The 27,294-nt window shown below is 36.9% G+C and overlaps 2 protein-coding genes and 1 long non-coding RNA gene across 3 annotated transcripts; 2 read left to right on the plus strand and 1 right to left on the minus strand.

Moving 5' to 3' along the window:
- Positions 1-985: 985 nt before the first annotated feature.
- LOC137718461 (BRASSINOSTEROID INSENSITIVE 1-associated receptor kinase 1-like) lies at positions 986-8,988 on the plus strand. Its single transcript, XM_068458016.1, has 11 exons — positions 986-1,441; positions 1,535-1,667; positions 1,790-1,861; positions 2,009-2,152; positions 5,094-5,165; positions 5,275-5,346; positions 5,450-5,526; positions 5,971-6,099; positions 6,181-6,522; positions 6,834-7,228; positions 8,296-8,988. The coding sequence occupies exons 1-11, from the start codon at positions 1,339-1,341 to the stop codon at positions 8,608-8,610; spliced, it is 1,854 nt and encodes a 617-aa protein (XP_068314117.1). The 5' UTR covers positions 986-1,338; the 3' UTR covers positions 8,611-8,988.
- A 10,136-nt stretch (positions 8,989-19,124) lies between these two features.
- LOC137718074 (beta-xylosidase/alpha-L-arabinofuranosidase 1-like) lies at positions 19,125-24,323 on the plus strand. Its single transcript, XM_068457586.1, has 6 exons — positions 19,125-19,728; positions 21,765-22,052; positions 22,166-22,335; positions 22,450-22,898; positions 23,010-23,420; positions 23,548-24,323. The coding sequence occupies exons 1-6, from the start codon at positions 19,297-19,299 to the stop codon at positions 24,117-24,119; spliced, it is 2,322 nt and encodes a 773-aa protein (XP_068313687.1). The 5' UTR covers positions 19,125-19,296; the 3' UTR covers positions 24,120-24,323.
- Positions 24,324-24,569: 246 nt separating this feature from the next.
- On the minus strand, positions 24,570-26,650 carry LOC137716788 (uncharacterized). Its single transcript, XR_011065743.1, has 3 exons — positions 26,154-26,650; positions 25,453-25,515; positions 24,570-24,766 (listed from the first exon to the last, which is right to left on the minus strand). It is a non-coding gene; the product is annotated as an uncharacterized lncRNA (long non-coding RNA).
- Between the last annotated feature and the right edge of the window lie 644 nt (positions 26,651-27,294).

A 27,294-nucleotide genomic window follows, 5' to 3' on the forward strand; every position in this document is an offset into this window, starting at 1 on the left:
CAGATCAAAGAAATTGAAAAAGATGAATGACAAAAAATAAACAAGGATGTGTGAGATGTAAAAATGAGTGAGTGAATAACACTATCCTATCTATAATTCTCATGTCGATCTTTCTACTTAAGCAACATATATTTATAGAGTAATACTAGGGAGACAAAATTTGTAAACCAAATAATGTATCACCAATAAAAATTGAACACGTTTATCAACGTTTAAGTAATAATTTAACCACCAATTTTCATGTCATTTTATTTACAAAAATTTATCTATAAATTAGTTTTACTAACATTACTCATATTTATAATATATATTCCAATTTCCCAACCATTCTTGTACTCCCTCGTCGTGTTTACTCAAGGTGAAGAATAATGTTGTGCTGGCGTTCAAAAAAAAAAAAAAAAGAATAATGTTGTGCGTGCAGTCGAATGTCATCAAGTCAAGAAGGGCATATGGTGGGGCCGGGGGACAGATCGTGGTTGAAGAACAATTTTCACCCAAAAAATAATAATATAGTAATTGGAAATGAAGAAAAAATAAATATAAACAAAAGAAGAAAGGAAATTTCGAATGCGTGAATTGTTACAGTGGAGAAAATATTCAATGTATCGAAAACACGATAATTTCCATAATATTAAACTTGTTATATTTAATCACTTATATTATAACATATAATATTTAAACTTGTTATCGACACGTTGAATAATCTTTCATCTTAATAATTAGTGTCTTTCTACTCATCGTATCTCGAATTTTTTTTAATACATCAATATTTTTACACTAAGAATAGAGAAAGTATGGTTAAACCACACAATGAGCAATCTAATTTGTTATCAAATTGACATCTACAAGATTTAAATCTAATACCTCTCACCTCCAATCGTATCTCAAATTTAAACCTATCACTTTCCCATAGTGTAGAATATTGCTAGTTTTCATGGACTAGAAATTTGAAGAAAAAATAAATACAAAGTAAAGAAGAAAGGAAATTCCAACGTGGTGGGCTGCGACTTTGACTGAGAGCCCTCCACCCGCAGCTCCTCCACTCTCACCCCCCCAAACCTTTTACTTTTCTTTCCTTCTTCTCCAAAACTACTGAGGCTCTGAGATTTCACTCTCTCTCTCTCTCTCTCTAAGCTCTCTCTGTAAGAAGTGAGAAGCATGCTTTGCCAAACGCAATCTGCAAGTTAATCAACTGCCAAAGCAAAAGCAAAAGCCACCGAATTTTCTGGAATCCGGTCAACGCAGAGATGCTCCAGATTTTGATCGGTCAACGCCAGCTGCTTCCCCAATTGTTAGAATTGGAATTAGGGATTCGTGTATGAGCTGAGCTCAGCTCCAATGGACCCAACACTGATGACGTCCTCCGCCTCTGCTTCCGCTTTTTGGCTGATTCTGCTGTTTGGCTTCTTTCACCTCCAGAAGCTTGCTGCCAACGTCGAAGGTACGTCTGTGTCTGTGAATTTGGGCGTGTTTGGTTGCGGGAATTGGAACGAACTAATGAATGAATGAATGAATGACTGGTTGGATTTGACAGGTGACGCATTGAATGCTTTGAAGGGCAATCTAGCTGATCCAAACAATGTTCTGCAGAGTTGGGATCCGACTCTCGTCAATCCCTGTACCTGGTTTCACGTCACTTGTAATAGCGAAAATAGCGTTACTCGAGTGTAAGCAAACCCAGCGAACACCTCCTTTTCGATTCAATTCCGTTCAATTCAATTCAGTTCAGTTCACTTGTAATAGCGAACATTGCGTTACACGAAATTTTTAACATTTTTGCTCCACCCAGTGATCTGGGCAATGCCAATCTCTCTGGTCAACTAGTGGCACAGCTTGGTGTGCTTTCCAAGTTGCAGTACTTGTAAGTGTGTTTTTCGCTCTGCTTTTTTTTTTTGGTGTCTTATCCAACTGTTCCATCAGTATGCATTCGAATTGAAATTGGTATTGATACACTGCTGAATGAATTCACCTACTTCATTTGACATATCGAAACACTCTTTCTTGACAGGGAACTTTACAGTAATAACATAACTGGAACCATTCCCCCAGAGCTTGGGGGTTTGTCAAACTTGGTGAGCTTGGATCTTTACTTGAACAATTTACATGGTACCATTCCAGAGACGCTTGGCAACCTTGAAAAACTACGTTTCCTGTATGAACCCCCATCCTTTGTCTTTCTTTTTTATTCGATATGCTAATCTACTGTTTTTAATTGTTCCGTTGGAGTGACTTTCTTCCTTAAAAGTCCACGATAGGATTTCGGTTGAACCCAAAATATTACTTAGGTTGACTATGATCTCTCAATATTAACGTCAAGGCATATAGGCTATAGCTTGAGTTTTAACAATTTTGAAGAAGGAACACAATTAAACAAGTGATAGAACAATATGCAAAACGTCAACAAAATATAGGAAAACATGTAACTGGAACCTTGAAGGCAAATATTCCTTATGCCGGATGCATATAATTTATAGTATGATCCCTGATTTCAAGATTCACAAGAAGGGAGACTAGTTCGATTGGTGATCGGAATTTGGAACTCTAATGCAAAGATGCATTAAGCTATAATCACCATGTTAAAAATTCTAAAGATCTAACAGGAGCTCCTATATTTGTAGCGTCCCGTTTCTGTTATACCACATATCTTTCTTTTCTTTCTCCTCTTTTATAGATCCCCTACCCTAAAAGGGAAAGAAAAAATAGGAAAGGAAGAAAAATTTAATTTTGCATAGCTTTTACCGTGACAATTGTGAAATCCCAGGTTGCATGGTATATAATAGCTCGAGCCTTGAAAAGGCCCCTTCATTAATCTTTTAAGTATTTTCGAGTGCTGTGCTTCTGAATTCTCTATAGAGGTAAGACTGCCTCAAAAGAGATTAATTGTGCTAGTAATCATGTTCATGAAGTTTTAGTATGAAGTGAGACTGTGAAGTTTCTATTTATTATGATTAACACTTTTCTAGTCTGTGTATATATCAAATTACAACAACAACAAAAGCCTTATTCCACTAGGTGAGGTTGTGGCTGTATGAATCCTAGAACGTCATTGCGCTTGGTTTGGCGCCAAGTCTTCCGTGAGCTCCAAGTACTCCATGTCTTTTCTTAAAGTCTCTTTCCAAGTCTAGTCTTCCTAAGTCTCCATCTCTACTCCTTTTGCTCTGAGTCTCTGTCTCGTAATCACATTTTTTTAACCAGAGCATCTGTAGGTCTTCGGTTGACATGTCCAAACCACCTTAACCGATTTTCTCTTAATCTTATCTTCAATTGTAGCCACTCCCATTTTACCTCGGATATCCTCATTCTTAATCCTGTCCTTGCTCGTGTGCCCACACATCCAGTGAAGCATTTTCATCTCCGCTACCCTCATTTTTGCACGTGTTGATGCTTGACCACCTAGCATTTCGTGCCATAAAGCATCGTTGGCCTTATTGCCGTTCTTGTAACATTTTCCCTTGAGCTTTAGTGGCATATGACGGTCACACAACACGCTTGATGCACTCTTCCCCTTCATCCACTCAACTTGTAATCTATGGTTGAGATCTCCATCCAATTCTCTGTTCTTTTGCAAGATAGATCTAAGAAAATGAAGGCGTTCACTCTTTGGGACTTCCTGATCTCCAATCCTTACTCGTATCCCATTTGGACCCCCTTTCCCAATACAATTGCACACCATATACTTTGTCTAGCATTTACTCTCTCATGCGTTTCATCTATAACACTAAATCATCTGTTTAAAGCATACATCAAGGGATACCATCTTGAATATGTCCCGTGAGCTTCCATTACCAATGCAAAACGGTAAGGACTTAAAGTTGAGCCTTAGTGTAACCCTATGGATATGGGAAAGCTTTCAGTTTGTCCTTCATGAGTTCTTACTGCAATCCTTACTCCATCATACATATCCTTTATGGCTTGGATATATGCTACTTGCACTCATTTCTTCTCTGGAATCCTTCAAAGAATTTCTCTTGGGACTCTATCATACGGTTTTTCCGAATCTATAAAGACCATTTGCAAATCCTTTTGCATATCTCTATATCGTCACATCGATCTTCGTAAGAGATAGATTGCCTCCATGGTCGAGCGCCCTGGCATGAACCCGAATTGTCTGAGACCCGTGTCTCTTGCTTCAGTCGATGCTCAATTACTCTCTCCTAAGCTTCATTGTATGACCCATTAACTTAATACCCGTATAGCTCATGCAATTTTATATGTCGCCCTTATTCTTGCTGATAGGCACCAAAGTGCTTTTTTGCCACTCATTTCGCATCTTCTTCATTTTCAAAATCTTATCGAAAAGGTTTGTGTATATATCTGATTGCACTCATATATAGTGCAAATGGAAGTATAACATTAAGATTTAATTGGAGAGTATTATTGTTTTCTTTTTAATTTTTGAGCCACCCTTGTAACATCTTCTTAGGGTTACCCTAAGTAAACTATTTTGCTCTCTTTTTTGCTTCCCTGAAACTTCATGTGGAATTTTAAGGAGATTTATTTATTTATTTAGATGAATTCTGAGTGTACGTTACAAAGAGCACATCTTGAATTTCCAGAAATTTTGAGAATGATTCGTTTGTATTTCAAGCAGTAACAGTTATGAGATCCATATTATGTAAGGTGCTGAGCTAGAATGTGTGTGTTCAGGAAAGGTTTTGACTTTTTCTAGGAGTGAGTCCTAAACAGTGAAGGCCCTTAACACGCGGATGTTAATATCAACAACAATAAAATTTATAGTAAGAGGAAAATCCGTCGACTAATATTTGCAGAAATATATTTTAGGGGAAATAGAAAGGAATTCTGTAACCAGAGTGGGTGAACTCTCATATCTAGTAGGATGTCTTGAAAGTTTCCTAGCTCATTGTTCTCTTGTCTATTGTGTCCATATGTACTTTATGCACACTTAGAACTCACATACTCTTCTGTTGTTTATGGCGACTAGAAAAATGGTAAAAGAAAATGAATTATCACAAAACTACGTTCACATTTTATTAATTGCGTCCCTTATTGTTTGAATAATTATGTATTGAAAATATAATATTTGTTGTCATTGCGATTATTTGTGATTTAACACTTTCTGTTCCATGAAACAGGCGTCTCAACAACAACACCTTGGTGGGGAATATTCCCCTGACTTTGACTAACATCAAATCATTGCAAGTCCTGTGAGTTTCATGTACTTTCATCTCAATAAGAAGTGTGTAGAGAGAAAAGTTACTAATTTGTCTGCCATCAAAGAATCCAAATAACATGTAGTTTTCCCATGGAATGCAGGGATCTTTCAAATAACAATCTGACAGGGGATATTCCTGTCAATGGATCTTTTTCACTTTTTACTCCCATCAGGTTTGTTGAAGCAACTTTATTCTTTTTCTTTACCTTTTCCCTGCAGTGGCCGTCCCAGCTGATGATCTAAATGAGGTACTGACTGCTATTCTTCATTTTGCAGTTTTCAAAATAATCCTCTTCTGAAACAACTTGCAGTCCCTCCACCTCCTCCCCCTTCTCCCCCACCAAGTTCTCCAGGTTTTTACAAATACCGTTCTGTTCTTGTGATATTAACTCAAATTTATTTTGAGAGCTGGCTCTATTTTGTTTCACATACACTTGTGATATTGATAGTTAATTTTTTGGGTGTTTTTCTGTTAATTTTTTTCATAATATAACATTATTGTTGGAATCACTGCTGTAAAGATTCTAAGAAGATGCTAGTCAGGAAAGGAATGGGTTGCGGATCTGAGGGGATACTCCTAATTTTGTATTGTACTATTTCAGAGAGAGAGAGAGAGAGAGAGAGAGCATCTGACTCTAACTCTGGTGATTCATATTAGTACCACTGCTACTGGGAGAGAGAGAGAGAGAGAGAGAGAGAGAGAGAGAGAGCATCTGACTCTTAAAGATTTTTCATTTAAATCTGGTTTATGTTACGCAAATAACCCTTCCATTTTTACCTCTGGTGAATCATACTAGGCACCACTGCTACTGGGGCTATTGCTGGAGGGGTTGCTGCTGGTGCCGCTTTGCTGTTTGCTGCACCTGCAATTGCACTTGCTTTTTGGCGACGAAGAAAACCACAGGATCATTTCTTTGATGTACCTGGTTAGTGAACTATTAAGAGTAATATAGCTTGATTGTGTTGTAGTATGGGACGTAGGTTTCACTCATCTAATGTATTTGCAGCTGAGGAGGATCCAGAAGTTCATTTAGGACAGCTCAAAAGGTTTTCTTTGCGTGAGCTACAAGTTGCAACGGATACCTTTAGCAACAAAAATATTCTTGGTAGAGGTGGATTTGGTAAGGTTTATAAAGGACGTTTAGCTGATGGAACTCTGGTTGCTGTAAAAAGACTTAAAGAGGAGAGAACCCAAGGCGGGGAGCTACAGTTCCAAACAGAAGTTGAAATGATTAGCATGGCTGTCCACCGCAATCTGCTTCGTCTGCGTGGTTTTTGCATGACACCAACAGAAAGGCTGCTCGTATATCCTTATATGGCTAATGGAAGTGTGGCATCATGTTTAAGAGGTACTCTTCTAAATTATTTGCTGCGTTGATGAAATATTTTTTTCACGACATTAAAAATTATTTGGATTACATTAATAAAATTTTATACACCTGATCAACTTGGTTTGGAGTATCACACAGATATTTTTTTAATGATCTTTTTTTCTTCGAGTTACCTCGTTTATGTTGATTTTATTTCTGTTTAATTTGAAAAGGATAACAAGGTGACCTTTTCTTGGGTAGGATGGGTGGTATAATATGTGTAAAATGAAACTACCTGTTGCTGGTAATTTAAAATTCTACTTCATAATTATGTCGATAAATTATTGTAGATCGTCCAGAAGAACAACCTGCACTTGATTGGCCAAAAAGACAATGCATTGCATTGGGTTCTGCAAGAGGCCTTGCTTATTTACATGATCACTGTGATCCAAAAATTATTCACCGTGATGTGAAAGCTGCAAACATATTGTTGGATGAGGAATTTGAAGCAGTTGTTGGAGACTTTGGATTGGCTAAACTCATGGACTACAAGGATACACATGTTACCACAGCTGTACGTGGCACAATTGGTCATATAGCACCAGAGTACCTTTCAACTGGAAAGTCTTCCGAGAAAACTGATGTTTTTGGATACGGAGTCATGCTTCTTGAACTCATCACTGGGCAGAGGGCTTTTGATCTTGCTCGGCTTGCGAATGACGATGATGTCATGTTACTTGATTGGGTATGTATTTTTGTCTTTCTGTCTGTTTATGTAGCTAATTTATTGTTTATATGCAAGATTATTTCCCAACAATATTTGCATTAGGTCCACCTTCTGATTATATTTTATCATTCTATATTCCATAATATCTTTCGTATTTTATCAAAAAGACATTATGTTGTTGAAATTCAGCAATATTCTTGCTTCACTTTATTTTGTGTCCCTAAGTCCAAATCTTGGAAATTATCAAAGTTTCAAACCTCAAAGTTATGAAGAAATGTTATATAATATACTGTTAATTAGGTGCATCTCCCAGTACCAGTGTTGCTATTTATTTTAGCCGAAAATGATGCGTCTCCACACTTTATGATTTTATTTCAGACCGCTAATCTCTTATGACATTCTTAATCATTCTGCATGGAACATTTCTGTAATCATTTTCGTTTGTTCTTTGTAAGGATACTTTAAAAACCTGTTACTCCTTATGCAGCTGGCAAGTTCCTGTTTGATTACTGTAAAAATCACTTGCCTTTTTTGGTCGAAATGTAGAAAACAGTTAGAATCATGGATCGAAGAAACAAAATTATAATTAGCGTTTAGAAAATAAGTTTGGTTTAATTACCTTTTATTAGTTAGTGTTATGATTAAGCTGTGAAGATTTATTTATCTTTATTTATAGCAGCCTAAGGTTTAAACTGTTAAAGAGACTAATTTATTACATTATCTTAGGAATTATTGTTACTATTGTTGTTGCTTCTTTTGCCGATATATTGGCCTTACTGTGATTTCTTGAAGAATTTGGCATGTGTTTTGTGTCGATCCTAATTTCCTCATCATCTCTTTATTCTCGCTATTTGGCCTCCTTGCTTCTTTCTTTTCTCTCTATTTTCATTTGTCTTATCTTTGCATCATATCAATATTTGCATGACGATACATTATTGTAAGCAGTTTGATTTTCTGGAGAGAACTGCGGCCCTTCAAATTTTGAACATTACAACACATTTTCACTCTCCTAGGTGCCCTCACCTTTTGTTTCAAATCATAGAACTACCTCACATTTTCCTTTTTGTTTTAACGAAAAACATTAGGTCAAAGGACTACTGAAAGATCGGAGGTTGGAAACACTTGTTGATGCTGATCTAAATGGAAATTATGTTGAGGATCAAGTGGAGCAGCTGATCCAAGTAGCTCTACTATGCACACAAGGCACCCCAGGGGATCGGCCCAAGATGTCAGAGGTTGTCCGAATGCTTGAAGGCGATGGTTTGGCTGAAAGATGGGAGGAGTGGCAGAAAGAGGAGGTGTTCCGCCAAGATTTCAACCCTATTCATCATGCAAATAGTAATTGGATCATAGACTCAACTTCTCATATTCCCCCGGATGAGTTGTCCGGTCCTAGATGATATGGTCGTTGGTTCCGTCCCCGTATGCATGTAAGAAGCCTTCCGAGGACGTGAGAAGGTCCATTTTGTATTTCAGTGATACCACATTTGTGTACATGTTTCTTCTTTGTTTTCGATTTTATTTTTGTCTCATGTAATTTTTAGATCACAAAACGGAGCTGGTGTTGTTGTAATTTTTATAGGGTCAACTAGCATTACGAAGTTGTATGGTGCTAGCAGGAATTAGGAAGGGCCATAAAAGCGCACCCCATTCCTTATAATTTATGTACCTATCTATCCAGAAATTAGTTCATATTGTCAAGTAAATAACATCACGAAATAATTGTCTATTTATTCTATATACTTAATGTTTTAAGGGGAAAGTTACTTTTAAAATTATCTCTGTATGATTACGACTCTGTTTGGTATTGATTTTTTTCATCAGAAGTTGCTTTATTTTAAAGTTAATGTTAAGCTTTAAATAAGTGTATGGTAAAAACAAAATATCTTGCTTATTTTAAAAACAATGGTCTTCAGACAACAACTTTTAAAAACAACTTGTAAGTTGTTTTTAAAAGCTACTTTTATATATAAAAAAAAAACCTTTTATGAACACCCCCGGTCATTACCACTACCATTGTTGCCACCATCACTACTACAATCATCACCAACCCCGCCACCATCACCACCACCACTTCCACCACCGCCATCGTTGCCGCCAACGCGACCACCACTACGATAATTGACACCACTGCCGTCACAATCATAACTGCCACCACTGCCTCTACCATTGCCCATAGCACTATTGTGATCCTTACACCTGAACCACCACACCCCAATATTGTCACCACCATCATACTGCCACCATTGTCGCTACCATCACCGCCCATGCCCTCGCTATCGCTATCGCTTCCGCCGCCCACCACCCCTCTACCATATCCATTTTTGTGATCACGGTTCACATTCACATTACCTGGCAATTCATGCATGATATCACAATCGAGATTCAACAACCGTACTTGTGATACACTTAACCCTAAAATTATCGAGCACAAAGCAAATAAAAATTCTAGAAGTTGATATGATGCACGCTGATTCTCTGAGTAGCTAGGGTTAGAGCAAGTAGTAGGACAATTTTTGGTGCCAAGTCAATAAGCATGTCTTATCCAACACCGCGGATCCCTTACACAATTTTTTTTTTTTTTTTTTTTTTTTCAAATAGAAAAAGATTAGACGAAATTAGCTTTTCGGTAATAGTCACGTGGAGATACCTACCTGCAGGGTGAGGATCACTCCACAAATTTATTGATAAAGATGAAAGTAAATGAAAAAAAGTACAAGCGAATAAACTATGCCAAAACTTCTATGTAAAAACAGAACGATCAACGAAAATGATAATAATGACAAATCCCCGACACATACTTACTTTGGGAAGGAAGACACCAACGAAAATGATAACAATGATAATAATGACAAATCCCCCTACAGTACTTTGCAGGCAACAGCCTGCAGCCGCTACTTATATAGATTCTAATTCTCTCTCTTTAAACCTCTATTCATCATTCATGTTTGATATTTCATGCCTAAGCGTTCTCTCTTATGCCTTTACTTTGAAGCTACACATAATTGCAAATTATTGTCTTCCTTAAAATTTATACACCTCATGTTTGCATATCTTACGTATGTATTCACGTGAATTCGTATTGAATTATGTTTGTATATGATGAAATTGGGGTTCCACCGTAAAATCAATTGGCAATACGGGGAGTAACCCAAGACCATATAAGCACATAGCAAACCTTGTCTCTCACCGATGTGGGACAACTCTCAACACGCCCCCACACATGTGGTGAATTTTCAAGCCTACATGTGGACAACAATTGGGTGACGTAGAGCGCGTGTGGCCGTTTGGCTTCACATGAGGATAGCCTGGCTCTGATACCATGATGAAATTAGGATTCCACCATAAAACCAATTGACAATATGGAGAGTGACCCAAGACCATATAAACACATAGCAAATCTTGTACCTCACCGATGTGGGACAACTCTCAACAATATCATATTTCATCAATCCTAAAACTAGCATCGGTCAATTTTATACCTTCAGAGTCCCACTTGAAGAATTTGTGATGAACCACCTATGCCGAAGTACAAGAGCTTATGTCCAACTAGGAGACCAATCATAACGCGACACGTATCAACATCAGAATAAACTAGGTGACCGAAGCAACCTCACACTTTGCATTGTTCCAAAATCAACTTGATTTTTTACATCAACAAAGTATATATGTACATATGCGAGATTCCGTGCATGTTGATTTTATAGGAGTTATGTTTATAGTAGTTGCGAGAGACGTTGACTGTAAAAGAGTATTTGCCAGTTCTTGTTCTATGAACGAGGGTATAACTAATTCACAATGGAATCATAAGCCAACATCGTTAGAAATCTCCAAGAACTCTAATTTCTTAAATTAGTGAGTAGTTGTTTTCATACTCTCGGTTTAATTTGACAGTTAAGTGCACCAAGTTTAGTGCAGTGACACAAAGAATCGGAAGTGTCAAAACCGTTACTCAAAACTCGTTACTTCACTTCCATTTAGTGCATATGTTTTAGTTCAAAGTATTTTTTGGGGTTGACACACTCGAATGCAGAAAAGCTACAACAACTATCAAGTCTTAACTCATTAAGTGAGGTTGCTGTATAGATTCTAGATCGTCATCATGCTTAGTTTTGTATCAAGTCTTCTATTAGCTTCAAGTACTCCATTTCTTTTCTTAAAACCTCTTTTCAAGTATTCCTAGGTCTTCGTCCACTCCTTTTGTCCTGATCCCGTCTCGCAAAATCGTATTTTTTAACCGAAACATATATACGTATTTAATTTACGTTTCTAAATCATCTTAACCAATTTTCTATCATTTTATCTTCAAAATATACTCCTTAACTGGTATTGATAAGAATTGATAAGAAAAAAAAAAAAAAACCTGGATATACAGTCCAAGGTATGGAAACTGACCTTCCAACCACTTAAAAAGCTTCAAATATCCAAAAGCAATGATCTTCCATTTCGGCCTTCGAGTGAATGGAAAGCAAAGGAAAAGGCCATCATGTATGATGAATAATATGCCTGCCGCCATTTTTGTCTCAAACCTAATTATATCCTCCTTCATTAATTGGCTTCCAATTTACTCTTTAATTATCAGTAGCTTGTGATCATTTGACAACATATAGTAATAGCAGAACTACTTATAAATCGAGAGAGATTTTTCAATATGTCGAAAATACGGTCAAATACATCAACTACCATGATATAAGTGGTTGGATTTTTTTATTAAGTATCTAAACACTTGTATTATGACACTTTGTGTATCGAATTATATTTCAGGCACACTAGTAACAACATTTTAAAATAATTTAAACTTTTTTATTTTTCAACATTGCAATGAAATTACAACGAGGATCCTATAAACGGATCCTAATTTTGAGTATGTCAAAGTTTAACCTAGACAACAATAGAGAAGAAAATTAATAAACGAAATACGTATGGTCATATGAATATCCTACGAAAGCTTATCTATCTACAACTATATTTTGTTCTCGATAAACATGCATATAGAGACTCATTATATTTGGAATTATGAATACTGTTTTTTTCCAACTTTTATATATTGTATTGATTGATTGATTGATTGCTGCTTTATGATTTTGACCGTATCAAAATACATACACGCTTATTGTTTTAATATATTCAACAGGAGTACAGATCATTTTCAGATCTAAAAAAATTGAGTCTAAGGATCAAATGATCTGTGTCGTTGAAATTTGATCTAACAATTACAAACAGAGAGCCTCTCTAAAGTTATAATAATTGTAACCGTTAAATCAAATTTTAACGGTTCGGATCATTTGATTCTTAGTTTCAGTTTTTGTAAATCCAGAAAGGATTTGTACTCATTCAACGGCACCAAATCGTATAAAGCTAATTATCATCTTCTTCATGTTAATTAAGCGATTGCGGGACCTCGACAGCCAGAAATAATATTGACCACGAATTATCCTCAGGCATTTAACAAGAATACAAAAACTAATAAATCACTTGGTCCCCTTTTTAAATTGTAAAAAATTGCCACCAATAATTAAATACTGCATATATATATAATTTGCATTAATCTTCTGGCAAGGGGCTGGAAAACGTGATTCCAACCGCGAGCGACGAAGACTTGCGGTCAATAGTCTACATAAGACGCTTTTTGACGTTTTAACATCGTCTTTAGAGGGTTACAAACAGCCTTTAAGTTTATTAAGTTTAGAAGAGCTTTAATGAAAAGGACTTAGATCAAGATTATTTTAATAAAAAATTATCCTATAGTTTTTTTTAATTAAAAGTATCTCAAAATTAACCATAAAGACAGAGGCCACCAATTTTACATGGGTTGAATTACAGAGCCCAACAGAAACAAAAATAAGTTTCCAAATTACCTCAACAAGGAGGCGCAGGTCTGAAACTTGTTTGTTCTCATGAAGGAGAAAACTCACGTCAGCTCCAAGTAGAGTGTCGATCAACGTTTCGTTTTATGGGTTTTTCTTCCTTCATTCTCGGTGCATATATCAGTTTTTGAATTTCCTTGTTCAAATTAGATTCAGATTTGAAGAATAACCAGACTTTGAGAAGAAAAAAAAATCCCAAATTATTGAATCCAATCTCCAAAAGTACGATTAAAAAGAAACGAACAAGAAAAGAGCTGTGCAATTGAATCAAGGAGGAGGACACTCAAACTGAATCCATTTTCCATGGAACAGGAAAAAACATAAAATTCCAATTCCTTGCACCCATTTCTCCATAAAACTAGAAAAAAAATATATATATCTCTACCTGTGATAGAACCACCTTCCCCAATTACAAAATCTAGAAAAGAAAAAGAAAATAGAAAAAGTAGACGAGAAAGAGAGAGAAAAGTGACTTCAACCATGGCGTTCAACTTTCATAACACTGTTAATGTTAAACATTTCTAGGAAATAGTATGATTTTTTTTGCCACTTTTTTTAGAAAACAATGCGACCCGTTATGTTTTGAATCTGTAACTGTTTCTGGAAAAACTAACACTGTCTCTGCAAAAACTAACACTGTCTCTGCAAAAACCTAACACTGTCTCAGGAAAAACTAACACTGTCTCTGGAAACAGTGGCTTAGATTCCAGAAACAATGTTACTTAAAACCAGAAACAATGACCCGTCGTTGTTATTGAATAGCATGCATATCTCAAATTTATTTTCTGAAGAAACAAACGATGAACTCCACTTAGGAAGTAAATTGAAAAACATTACCTCAAATCCACTATGAATAATAACGACAATCACATTTCAACGAAATAATACAAAACATAAATTAAATAGTATGAGGATCTATATTTTTGTTTCAAAGAAAAAGAAGAACGTCTGCAAAACAACGATGAACTCCATTAACGATGAAAATCTGGAACTCAACCTAAAAAAATAAGGGGTAAAATCGACAAATAATAATTTATTATAGTTGTGCAATTTTTAGTTGTATTGCTTTAATATGGGCCTTGTACTAATCATTAAACAAAACTTATAACATGGTGTTTTATTAAAACTAAAACTTTTTAAACCATTTTCATTAGTTTTCCTTAAGTTTATTAGGTGCTTGAGTAATTTTTTAATTTCCCTTTTTAATTTCTTTTGCAGCTAGGGTTTTCCCGATGACTTTATATTCAACTGTTAGGGCTGTATTCAGTCTACTTTCATCGTATTATCAATTTAAACGAGAACTTTACTTAATTCTCTGAATTTTCATAATTCTATATTAAAGGAGAATCGTTCGTGAATCCTTAACAGAATACTTTTGTTTGTGTCATATTCGTACTATTATCCTCGGTATGTATTTCAGACTGTCCAAAGGAATCAACAAAGTTGGATGTAAGAAATAGAACAGATAAGATTTCATCCAAATGAGAATGTCCTTTTTATTTGTTTGGTCGAAAACCAAGTGACAATCTAATCACGGCCAATTGACACCGACGTGGTCACGTGCACGTTATGTTTGTATATGATCTTCTTAACTGCATGCGGGTGCCACTTTCTTCATATAATTAAGGTTCTTTTATTAATGATTACTCGGAGAGTAAAGTAGGCTTCAGCTGGGACAGCTTGCATTCTGATCAACTGCTCTGCCGTGTTTGTCCCGTAACATAATATCTAGAGATGTTTTTTAAATTGGAATGTAATAACTAGAGCTTAGAGATTTATCAATAGTGGTATATATGCATCTTTGTAAGTTGATACGGTGCTAATAATCGTTTCTTATGCAATTCAAATCTTTAAAAAAATTTCATTTAAGGATCATCTCTGTAAAAGTTGATCAAAATAAAAAATTGATTGTTGTCATAACCAATTTACCATGTATTGAAAATATTGTGTTGGTTCATCGTATGATCATAGTAAGATAACCAGTCGCTTTTGATTTGAATGAATTATTCTAAATATGGTTTTTACTGATAGTTTAAAAACAGATCGTGAAATACATTTTGAAGTGGGTCTAGACTAGTGAACGTCAAATTATCTTACAAACAAAACAGACACATAATAAGTTCTTTTACAAAAATATTCTCATCATTGGAAAAAACTAACTATATATATTTTAAAGGGTTAAATACAAATAACTACCCAATTTAAGTCATAAATTTGCATAACTAAACTGCGTCGATTTGAAAATTCAAAGATCCATATACAACTTGAGAGTAAAACCCGTTTTAATAATTGTCCACATCATTGCCACTTAGTACTATGGTCTAATGATATTCCTCTTCACTTGTAAGTGAGAAGTCTTAGGTTTGATTCTTACCGAAGACGAATTTGAATCACATTATTGCTAGCCAATTGTGAGGATAAGCCCACCCCTCTCCCTTAGTGTAGATAATATCGTTTGTTCAAAAAAATAAAAAAATGATTGTCCACATCGTCACTTAACACTAGTGAGCCTAACAAATGTCTATTTTTAAAAACGTTAGATAGTTATTTACAACGTTTTAAAAGGAGTCAATTTGGAGAATTAGAGCTTCAAAGACGACAATTAGAAGAGACCAACTCTAGTGTTTGTCCACCTCGTCAATTAATGCTAGAAATATCATCACATACCGTTAGTAATTAAAGTCATCACCTAACGCAGATGACCTTACAAATGTCTAGTTTTTAAAATATTAAGTAATTATTTGAAATGTTTTAAAAGAATACGACAAATTTGAAATCACACCTAAAGATTAGGTACGTATCTAGACTTAATCCTATTTTAAAAGTACAAAAAATAAAGATCTCACTTATAAGGGTGTGCCTAAAACTTCAACTTCATAATGTAAATCAAGCAACGTTTGAAATATCCTGGATATGCTTGATTTTTCGAAGGAAATATCCAAAAATTCAGGGAACGATATGGAAAGAGGGGGTGAAGTCTAAACTTCACCCCATATCCACTATATTTCCGAAAATCAATCAATATTCTCGATATTTTAAATATTTTCAAGAAATATCCAGTATTTGTAGACAATTTGCAAAAAGTTTGCACGAAATATCCATGAGCCTATGCATTCTTTATTTTTTAATTTCTTTCTTTATGGTATTAGTTTACTTCAATAAAACTTGTGCAGCTTTCATGACGAAAATTTCAATTCAGTTATGTATAATTTATTATTTCTAGTGAAATGCTTTATTTTATTACTTGTCATTCTAAGGAAGTTTTTCTTCTCACATATCACATACTTTTTGTTTACACAGTATCTAAACATTAATTCTTGATTCATACATGTGTTGTGGCTTAATATGACATTTCCTAAAAAATAATTTTAAATTTCCATGTTTTTGAGCAAATTTCTATCATTTCCATCGAAGATAATCGATATCAATATCGACATATGATATATCCATTGATATTTCCATAAATTTGCTTATTGATATTTCCACCGATACCGATATTTTAAACACTAAAATCAAGTTAAAGATTTAATCATTGAAATCATATAAATTCATAAAATCATGTAGTTTAAATTGTTTTCTTTATGCACATGAAATTAATTTTTGCATAAAAAGAAAAAGAAGTTGCACTGCAGCTATATACTTGTTAATATCCATCTGGATCCATGGCTGGCATCAAAATATCCTCAAGCCACAAGACAAAGTTCAAAGTCACGAGGTTCTGTACCGAATGTCCATATACATGCACATCTAGCTGAAGCAAAAAGCATTTGGAACTTATACAATTACACATATAGTTAATACTCAGTTATTCAATCTGTAATGTACGTGTAAATTAATACAACATCAACAAAGCTTTATTTTATCAAATGGGATCAGTTGTATAAATTCTAAAATGTCACTACGCTCGATTTTGCACCAAATTTTTCGTTATCTCCAAATACTGCATATATTTTCTTAAAGTACGCGTAAACTAATCAAATAAATTTAACAGAAACCAAATTGGCTGCCTCACTCGATAATACTTAGTTGTTTCTTTTAGGAATTATAAGGAGTAAGTAGACTCCACGCGTAGATGGATAATGCAAATGTGGGGATGCCTACAAATGGTTGATTATATAATTGCCGCTCGATGATTGCAACTAATATTCTTTTACAAAAAAATTGGTCCAATATTATAGTGCACTGCACTTTTTAGCTTGTAGCATGGAGCCACATTGGAGGAGAAAATGCTTTGAAACCAACTGTTGCTCACCAATGAGAATTGTGCTGAATAATTTACGAATGGGATATCGAACAATTGACAAAGTTAAATGTGAATTACATTGAGTTGTTTCATTTTTAATTACATTGAAGCCAACCGAAATTTTATTAAGAAGGATCAAGAACGTAGAGTGCACATTCATGTCAAACATAATCAAGAACCCACACACATTAACAAAACACTACGATTTCACAATTAAAAACTCATTAAAGATACGATACAATTTCTTAACCATAGAGGACTCACGTCCAATCAACATGAAAAATAACACCCACAAAAATTATACCACGCAACCTATGAAACTACCTACAGGTACCACGAGGTACCCTTTGAGGATCTTCCAATCACTAGCAAAGAAGCATTGCTGAGTTGCCTCTAACAAACTTAGAGCTTCCTCATCAAAGTATTTTCTCATGCACACAAATTACAAGAAACACAAAAATCACCCCTCATTCTTGGACGACAGATGCCGCTCAAAGTTTTTCACAGCTGCCCTATTATGCATGTGATAATTAAGAAGCAGGTTGAGGTACAATATCAGTGTAATTAATGGTGGGTGGTTGGCGGGTCTCTCTACTCTAAAGAGAGAATGTGGTTGATAGTGGGCTGTTAGCGAGTCTCTCTAAGCCCTAAACCCTTGGTCTCTTCAGACTCACTAGACAAATTCTCTCTTTTACATCATAGGATTTTTCGTTGCTCACATATATATGTTTCTAGAAGGAATGTTGTTGATGACCAATTAACCAATTTAGAGCTATACTCTCTCCTCTACAGTCAAATTTTTGTGGGTTCTGAGCTTACAAGTCTGTCCCACCTTCTCTACGTGTGGTTTTATAATTATTTGTTTATATTTGGTGTTTTGCAAGTTCTTACATATTCGTTGGGCTTTGTGATATAGCAATATGTTTACACTATATATAAAGAATAAATTAGTATCAAACTCGTCACTAACAAGATTATTTACAAGTAAAGAAAAATATCATCACCATAATATAATCCTAAAATTCTTAAAAAGACCCTAAAACGTCCTATTCGATGGATGAAAAGATTGAGAGGCAGCACATTGAGTATTGTGATTTGTAGGGCTGTATCAAGTGCATGACTTACCTTCCTAGGGTTGGCTTGGGTTAGTATAAAGCCGAAATATGATGAACGGGAGAATCTCTCTCACCGGCCGGTTCACGTGAGTGTATGTTACCGAGTATGCCAAAACCGACCCCATTGGCCAATTCTCAATCCCAAACAACGAGCTCAAATTAACCTGCAGCACTACTTTATACAACGTAAGCATCAAACCATATGTCCTATTATCCTCCTACTAGTCCTATCCTATGACTTTCTCTCTCTCTCTCTCGCATATTCACATGCATGCATGGGATATATGCTATACAGTATACACTCCCAAAACGCAGAAGCAGAAGACCCAATCCCGAACAGATAGAAAAGGGGAAATCCTTCACGGACTCGTATAAACCCGCCCTACCAAGTCCCAAATAGTAAATACCAGCCTAGCCAGCACCAAAACATGGCACTAGATTCTCTCATATGGCAAATTTTGCTTCCTGCCACTGCCAGCATGTCATGCACCATTCCATTTAATGGAAGCTGCTATTAGTCCTCCCAATTGCCCTTCACGGGCTGCTAAAAAACAACGTGGTTTTATTTACTTGTACTTTCCTTTTCTTCCCATTGCTTACCTACTTTCTAAATTCTAATTATTTAAAATAACCCACAATATATTCTTCTTATTATGTCATTATATATACACACACACACACGCATGTGTGTGTAACAACCTGCTAGAACGAACCCATAAGCCCATGAGGTATTGAAGGCATAGGAGGCATAAAAGGCATAGGTATGGAGGAAATGCATTAAGGCAACAATAACAACCCTTTTGCTTCTTTGGGAACTTGTTTAAAGAAGCCACCCCGTCCCTCCTTTCACAATTACAAACAATGGCTTCCTCTATCATTTGGTTCTCTGTTTTCCTCTGCTCCTTTTTGTTTCAGTACTTGTTATTCTTTTCGCCAAATTTTAAGGGCGTTTTAGGCCAATCGTCGCCGGTTTTTGCTTGCGATGTCGCTAGCAACACAACCCTATCGAGCTTCGCCTTCTGCGACACGTCCTTGGGGGTCGATGCGAGAGTGGCGGACTTGGTGAAGAGGCTGACATTGCCGGAGAAAATCGGGTTTTTGGTGAACAATGCAGGGAGTGTGAGCAGGCTTGGAATTCCCAAATACGAGTGGTGGTCGGAAGCATTACACGGCGTCTCATACGTCGGCCCCGGCACCAAGTTTTCGAGTCTCGTTCCCGGAGCTACCAGCTTCCCTCAGGTCATCCTCACTGCCGCTTCTTTCAATACTTCTCTCTTTGAAGCCATTGGCAGGGTAAGCACGCAAATGACACTACTTAATAACTTCATCTCTTTCACCTTCATTCTGTCAAATTATTTAATAACTTCCATCTCTTTCACCTTCATTCTGTCAAATTATATTCGTGCCATGCAAAACATTGCTAATTATTTGCATCATTTTTCGTTTGCTTTGGATATAATTTTCATTCAAATTTAATGCACACGGTTATTGGTGGCTAAAAAATAACTAATTAGCAATTTTCCGGCACTTGATCAAAGTTCAATCGATTAATCATGAATTTTGTTTTACGTCTTGAATCTTTCACTGCCATTTGTGTCACTGTCATCCTCACCATCATCCATAATCATTACTAATTAGATTAGTGTATTTATTAGTTTGTCTCTTGTTATGGTTGAGTGGATGCGTCTAAACTAAATGTCAAATTGCTTAAACCCGCTAATAAATTGTGACAGAAATATGTATGTAATGTTGTACACATACTTTGTATCCGAAAAATGCTTTTACAGCTGTTGAACAAAGAAGCATCCGTCAGTGGTTTTCCTTTTATGTAATGAAATAGGAGAAAAATTGTTAGTGGTAGGGCTGCCCGACAACAGCATCCGTAGGTACCATTCACAAACATAAGTACTCTCTCTTTGTTTCGGTTCACCCAATTAGATACCGGTCGCACTTGGCGTAAGAGGTGTCCTAGTCAAGTAATCAAATATCGCACCGAATTTTTTCTGTTGAAAAAGAATCTGCGATTGGACCGTAGTTGGAGATTAGTTGTTAGAGATTAGTTCCAAATTGAACAAAAATTGAGGAGGTTAGTTTGATAAATATCATCTGCTTTTACTGCTTCATGAACATGAGAGATTTGACCTTGATTTTGGGAGTTAGTCCTTGGAAAATAATAGTAGTTGCCGAGTTGGTGAGAAAGTTTGATTTTTGCGGTCACAGGTTCCCCAAGTAAGTATACTTTTTAAGGGAATCCAGCTTGCAGATGAAGAAAACGTACTACAAGGGGGTTGAATGGATGATACTGGTACTGGTCGACTGCCTGTGAACATGGATTACTTACTGCATATATAACTTATCACATCTTTTAAAGGGAAAGCGGTCCCCCAAAAATAATAAAACAAAATTAAAAAATTATATCATGTTTTGGACAGTAAACGAGCGGACAAATGATGAACATAATTTAATGAAAAACAAGCTCAATCATTAAGAGAATATATATATATATATATATATATATACACGCATTTTTTTTGTTACAATATAAATATACACATACTTTTTTGTATACTAATTACTTTGTATAATACATAATGATAAAGTAGATTATTCGGATGCATAGATCCAAATTTGAGCAAAGTATGTGTGTGTGTGTGTATTATATAATATATTGAAATAATTGCACATTGACAATTTTGTTTGAATGTGTCACACTTTTTTACTTTTTTGACACAAGGAATTGTCTGGTTGCATTTGGTTCCATTATACAGATGTTTTTCTAATATCCATGAGTTTGGTCGGTGCATGAAATGATCAACTCATTTACTGGTATTGTAAAAATTGAGGGATAGCATCCATAGGATCGAGTTCTATGAAGGTAACCATAAACCAGATCACTAACCCTACGCTCTAAAGTCAAAATTCTGTACTTAAAACCCTTCAACCCTTCTTAGTAAGGATCTCATTCAACTATCACAAAAATAGGACGATGGTACCATCGTAGAGATTATATATTTACTGCATATTGACCATCATATTACGGGAAAAAAAAAAAAAAAAAAAAAGACGGTTAAAGGTGAAATGTAAAAGAGGTCTTACATAGTATATACATCATTCATACAGTGATCATATACCTATTCTGTTTTTACTATCGTAAAAGAGATCCCTACTAAGAAGATGATATACGTATATATATGTACATGGTAAGTCACTTGAACTTTAATGCATAGAATGATAAACTTGATATATGCTAATATGATTAATTTTGTATTCGTGCAATTATCAATGCCATACATACATGTTACCTAAACAGATGTTTTCTGCACGGTCAGGTGGTTTCGACGGAGGCCAGAGCAATGTACAATGTGGGATTGGCAGGACTGACATTTTGGTCACCAAATATTAACATATTTCGAGACCCCAGATGGGGAAGAGGCCAGGAGACTCCGGGTGAAGACCCGGTGCTCTCGAGTAAATACGGATCCGGATATGTTCGAGGCCTTCAACAAACCGACGATGGTGACAAGAATAAGCTTAAGGTTGCTGCATGCTGCAAACATTATACAGCCTACGATGTAGACAATTGGAAAGGGGTTGACAGATACCATTTTAATGCAGTGGTAAAAAAACCGAATTTTCTCAACTTTTTTGAGTGTCGATTCTAATGTACTTGATTTAATTTGCACAAAGTTTTCGTCTCACTAGTTTATCTTGTGTTGCTTGTGATTGTTAGGTAACGAAACAAGATCTGGACGACACATTTCAACCGCCATTCAAAAGTTGTGTTATCGATGGCAATGTCGCGAGTGTCATGTGTTCTTACAACCAGGTTAATGGGATACCAACCTGTGCAGACCCCGACCTTCTTGCTGGAGTTATCCGAGGCGAATGGAAACTAAATGGGTACGTATTATTTCGGTTGTATGATTGTCAATGTTACTGTGGATGGTTGAGAATAAATAGGTGTTGAAGTTGAAGTTGCATAAGTAACATTGGATTGGATTGGTACTGGTGCAGATACATTGTTACGGATTGTGATTCAATAGATGTGTACTTCAAGCAGCAACACTACACAAAAACACCAGAGGAAGCTGCAGCTAAGGCTATATTGGCAGGGTTGGATCTCAACTGCGGATCTTTCCTCGGACAATACACGCCAGGTGCAGTCCAAGCAGGACTTGTGAAGGAGGCCGACATTGACAGGGCCATCTCCAACAATTTTGCTACTTTGATGCGTCTAGGCTTCTTTGATGGTGATCCCAGCGACAAACCCTATGGAAAGCTTGGCCCAAAAGATGTGTGTACCTCAGAGAACCAGGAGCTAGCCCGTGAAACCGCCAGGCAAGGGATAGTACTGCTAAAAAACAGTCCGGGATCACTGCCTCTGTCTCCCACGGCCATCAAATCCTTGGCGGTCATTGGTCCCAATGCCAATGTCCAAAAGACAATGATCGGAAACTACGAAGGTACCAATACGTACACAATACATGATAAATTAAACTAATTTTCTAGTTTGTATCAAACGAAACTACAACTACATTGCCTTTAAGTTATTGTTCTGAATTACAATTTTGCAGGCACGCCGTGCAAGTACACAACTATTCTGCAAGGCCTAAGTGCCTCAGTTACAACGAATTATGTTCCCGGCTGCGCCAATGTGGCTTGTGGTACTGCACAGGTAGATGATGCTACCAAGATAGCAGCCTCAGCAGATGCAACTATACTTGTCATGGGTGCAGATCAATCGATTGAGAGAGAGAGTCTTGACAGGATTGACCTGCTTCTTCCGGGACAGCAAACACTCCTCGTAACAGAAGTTGCAAAGGCAGCAAAAGGCCCAGTAATCCTTGTCATAATGTCTGGAGGAGGGTTCGACATTACATTTGCCAAAAACGATACTAAAATTACAAGCATACTTTGGGTTGGTTACCCCGGCGAAGCTGGTGGAGCTGCGGTAGCTGATGTAGTTTTTGGTCAATATAATCCAAGTAAGCTAGCTAATTATAGTCCTTATTTTCTTAATATTTCAAAATTTGCACTGCTCATATATAGTTATATAATTATATATCCTAATCGTAACTAGCTAAATGACATATATGATATTAATTGTTGCAGGCGGGAGACTACCTATGACATGGTATCCACAATCTTATGTAGACAAGGTTCCAATGACAAACATGAACATGAGACCGGATCCTTCGAACGGTTACCCTGGCCGGACTTACAGATTTTACACTGGTGAAACCGTTTACTCCTTTGGAGATGGACTAGGCTACTCTGCCTTCAATCACAAACTAGTTCGAGCGCCTAAGCTGGTATCGATTCCCTTAGAAGAGGGTCATGTATGTCACTCGTCAAGCTGCAAGTCACTTGACGTTGTGGAAGAAAGATGCGAAAACCTAGCTTTTGATATACATTTGGGGGTGAAGAACATGGGAAGGATGAGTGGAGGTCATACGGTGATGTTGTTTTCGAGTCCTCCGGCAGTGCACAAGTCGCCGCAGAAGCACTTGTTGGGTTTTGAGAAGGTGTTCGTGAGTGCTCGGAGAGAAGCATTGGTTAAGTTCAACGTGGATGTTTGCAAGCACCTGAGTGTGGTCGATGAGCTTGGAAACAGAAAGGTTGCTTTGGGAGAGCATGTGCTTCATGTGGGACGCTTGAAACACTCTTTCAGCGTTAGGATTTGATACAAGTTTTCAACTCCTCTCTGCTGCTGTAATTCTTTTCAGTGTCTTCTCAATCATTTTCCGTGAGGAGAGATAGAGATAGCGGAATGGAAAATTTTGAGCAATGAATAAGTTGGGAGAGTTGTCAAAATTCTCTCAAACCCTGTTCAAAATCAAAGAATTACTAATTTGAAAAATGAAATCAAGTATTGGGTTTATCTTCAATTATTTTTCTTTGCCTTGCAATATTTCTTTGGATAAGAACAAATTCGCAAAAAAAAATTAGAGTTCCGCTACAATGCTACGTATTATTAAATGTAGAGCAGTTAATACATTAGACCCCAGCCAATGTCACAAGGCCTGACACGCCCCGACCCCGATATTCCTCGAATACCAAGATAGGCACGTGCTGGCCGACACCCGAGGGTGACGAAAGCCATTTATTGAGTGCAAATGCTGAAAACAAGGGATAAATAAGGTTTATAAATATAAAAGAATAATTAATATGCAAATAAGGACCGTGTTCAGAGCACACCTCTAATCTAGAACACTAAAGAAAATAATATAAAATTGAATGAAACCAAGGAGTGGGTCCTACACCAAGAGGACTCGAAGATGCCGATGCGGAAGTGCCTGGACGTCGGGATTGTATGCCTCGATTCTAAGTCCTGAAGGGGGCGCAAAACAAACATGAGTGGACCAAGTTTATATATATAGTAATAGTAAAACAGTTATCAACATACTAACCCCCAGATTTTATGAAAACACAAGTATAATGAGAAACATAGGTTTTCCGAAATCTAGCATGTCGTGCAATGTCTCAAATCATAAATCGCATAAATAATAAACACTAGTGAATGTCCGATATAACACTTCAGGCCCCATGCCGGCTCCCCGTCTCTGAGCAGACAGTCAGAGGAAAATGCACTTCAGGCCCCTTGCCGGCTCCCCGTCTCTGAGCAGACAGTCAGAGGAAAACACACTCCAGGCCCTATGCCAACACCAAACCGTCGCCCGGGACGGACCGGATCTATCCCTACGTCCCGTAGCGGAAAGGACCACTAGGTAAGTATAAAACCAGTGAACATACATATATTGAAAATCAACTTCATAGTATAAAGTCATCCATCATCTATACTATAAAGAAGTGTTCTAAACATGTTCTAAATATCATATCGTCATCCATCAGATATTCTATAAGAACATGGGTTATAGGAAAAATAGTAATAATTCAAACTAGCCTCAATAAGCATGTTATCTCGTAAAACGTTCATAAAACATAATCATCAAATCATGCTTTTCATGTATGCATTTATACTATCAAAACATGCATTTTTAGAAGGGGTCCACTCACAGTACTTCGCCGTCAAAAAGCCACGCCACCTAGCGAAGAAGGAAACGCCACAGATAATCGCCCCTAAGCACATAAATGGTACATTTAGTCAAACTCTACTCAAACGACTGAATTTGGGAAAACGGACATCAGAAACGGGTTCAGGACGTCGAAATTAGCCTAGGAGACGTCCCGCACGAAAACTCAAACAGTCAACGGTCAAAGTCAACGCTGATCGTTGACCGGTCAAAGTCAAAGTCAGGGCTTTAGGGTTTTGGGTTAGGGTAATTGGGTTAGGTGTTAGGTGGGTTGGGTTTTAGGTTAGAAACCATACGGCCCAAAGGCCTAAATAAAAGGGTAATGGGTTTGGGTAAAAACAGAAAATGGGTTTGGGTTCTTGAACCTCACGGCCCAACGCCTAATTAAAAAGGGGAAATGGGTTTGGGCTGCAACCAAGGCCCGAAGGCCTTTTGGGTTTTTAAATGAAACAAAAATAAAAATAAAAAAAGAAACGGTTGGGCTTTTGGGCTAAAACCCGAAACGGCCTAAGGCCCGTGGGGAAAAAGGATGGCCCGAAGGCCTGGGTGCGCCGGATTCCAAGTAGGGAGAAGGCCGGTTTTCGGCCGGAGAATTCCCAAGCTCCGTTGGAGCTCAAAACTCAACCAAAACATGTCATTCAATGTACCAAATTGAAGCCCCGAAGGTAAGGAATCGAAATATACCCTTGGTTCCCGTCATCGTGGTCGGAGTTGGCCGGAAAACAGCCTGGAAGCCACGGGTGTCCGCCGGAACTGGGTAAGATTCAAATGAGCATAACTTCTTCAATACTCAATGAAATTGGGTGAAACAAAAAGGAAAGTTGTAGTACTCAGCGAGACGAAGAGATTGATACCTTGCATGCCGGCCAGCTCGCCGTGGTTTGGCCGGAAATTGCCTCGAAAGGGGCGGTGCTCGCCGGAAAACCGGGAAATGTCTCCGAGGTGGTTTCTTCGTGGTTTGACGTCCAAAACACAACCACGGGGTTAGAAAAGAGCTATAGGTGTGGGCATGGGTGTGTGTGTGTGTGTGTGTTTCACGGGGAAGAAGAAGAGAGAAATGGGGGAGTTTCGAAGGAAAGGAAAAGGTGCAGACAAAACAAAACAAAAGAAAGGAAAAGAAGAAAAAAGAAAAAGAAGAAAGAAGAAAGGAGGGACACGGCAGGGGGGACAAAACAGGGGGTGGGCCCCTTGGGCTCACCAAATAAGGTTTAAAAACAATTTTAAAAAGAAAGGTACCCCAAACTTAGTGAAAATACAAAAATACCAATTTTCTTACGTAAATCCCGGGACGGGTTGTTACCAGGCCTGTCACTTAAAGTTGGGCTTGCTACTCAATTAGGATCTTGCTTTTGATATTTTAATTTAGATTGTGGTTTGGTTGGTGTGTGGGGATAAGGGGGATCTAACAAGATCATCACACATCACTTAACTAGGCTTAGGTCAAATAACCAATAGTTTTAGGCCTCTTTTGGTATGAGGTTTGAATTGGGAATGAGACTTCTCTAACTTAAAGGAGATGTTGAGTGGAGAAATGAAAACATTATGTCTAATTAAAGGGTAGAATATGGATTACTCATGAAGAAAATTTATTTGTCTCAATCCTTTCCAAAATCATAAAATTAAAAGGCATGAGTTCCTTTCATGCATAAGCCTTTTCTAATCCCATGTAAATGAAAAATCATTCAGTTTTACCTTCAATATGCCTTGAAATAAGAAAATTATCTATTACAGTCTAGCTTTACATACCAAACGAGCTCTTACTGTCCTTTTATTTATTTTCCCTACACTTTACAGAGAACTATTTTAATGAGATACATATTAAATT

Source organism: Pyrus communis, chromosome 15 (assembly GCF_963583255.1).
Source record: "Pyrus communis chromosome 15, drPyrComm1.1, whole genome shotgun sequence".
In the NCBI taxonomy this organism is placed as follows: Eukaryota; Viridiplantae; Streptophyta; class Magnoliopsida; order Rosales; family Rosaceae; genus Pyrus; species Pyrus communis.

Coding starts and splice junctions, on each gene's coding strand:
- LOC137718074 (XM_068457586.1), top strand. CDS start 19,297: ATGGCTTCCTCTATCATTTGGTTCTCTGTTTTCCTCTGCTCCTTTTTG. Junction 22,053..22,165: donor GATACCATTTTAATGCAGTG/GTAAAAAAACCG, acceptor TGTGATTGTTAG/GTAACGAAACAAGATCTGGA. Junction 22,336..22,449: donor GGCGAATGGAAACTAAATGG/GTACGTATTATT, acceptor GTACTGGTGCAG/ATACATTGTTACGGATTGTG.
- LOC137718461 (XM_068458016.1), top strand. CDS start 1,339: ATGGACCCAACACTGATGACGTCCTCCGCCTCTGCTTCCGCTTTTTGG. Junction 1,442..1,534: donor GCTTGCTGCCAACGTCGAAG/GTACGTCTGTGT, acceptor TGGATTTGACAG/GTGACGCATTGAATGCTTTG. Junction 5,166..5,274: donor ATCAAATCATTGCAAGTCCT/GTGAGTTTCATG, acceptor CATGGAATGCAG/GGATCTTTCAAATAACAATC.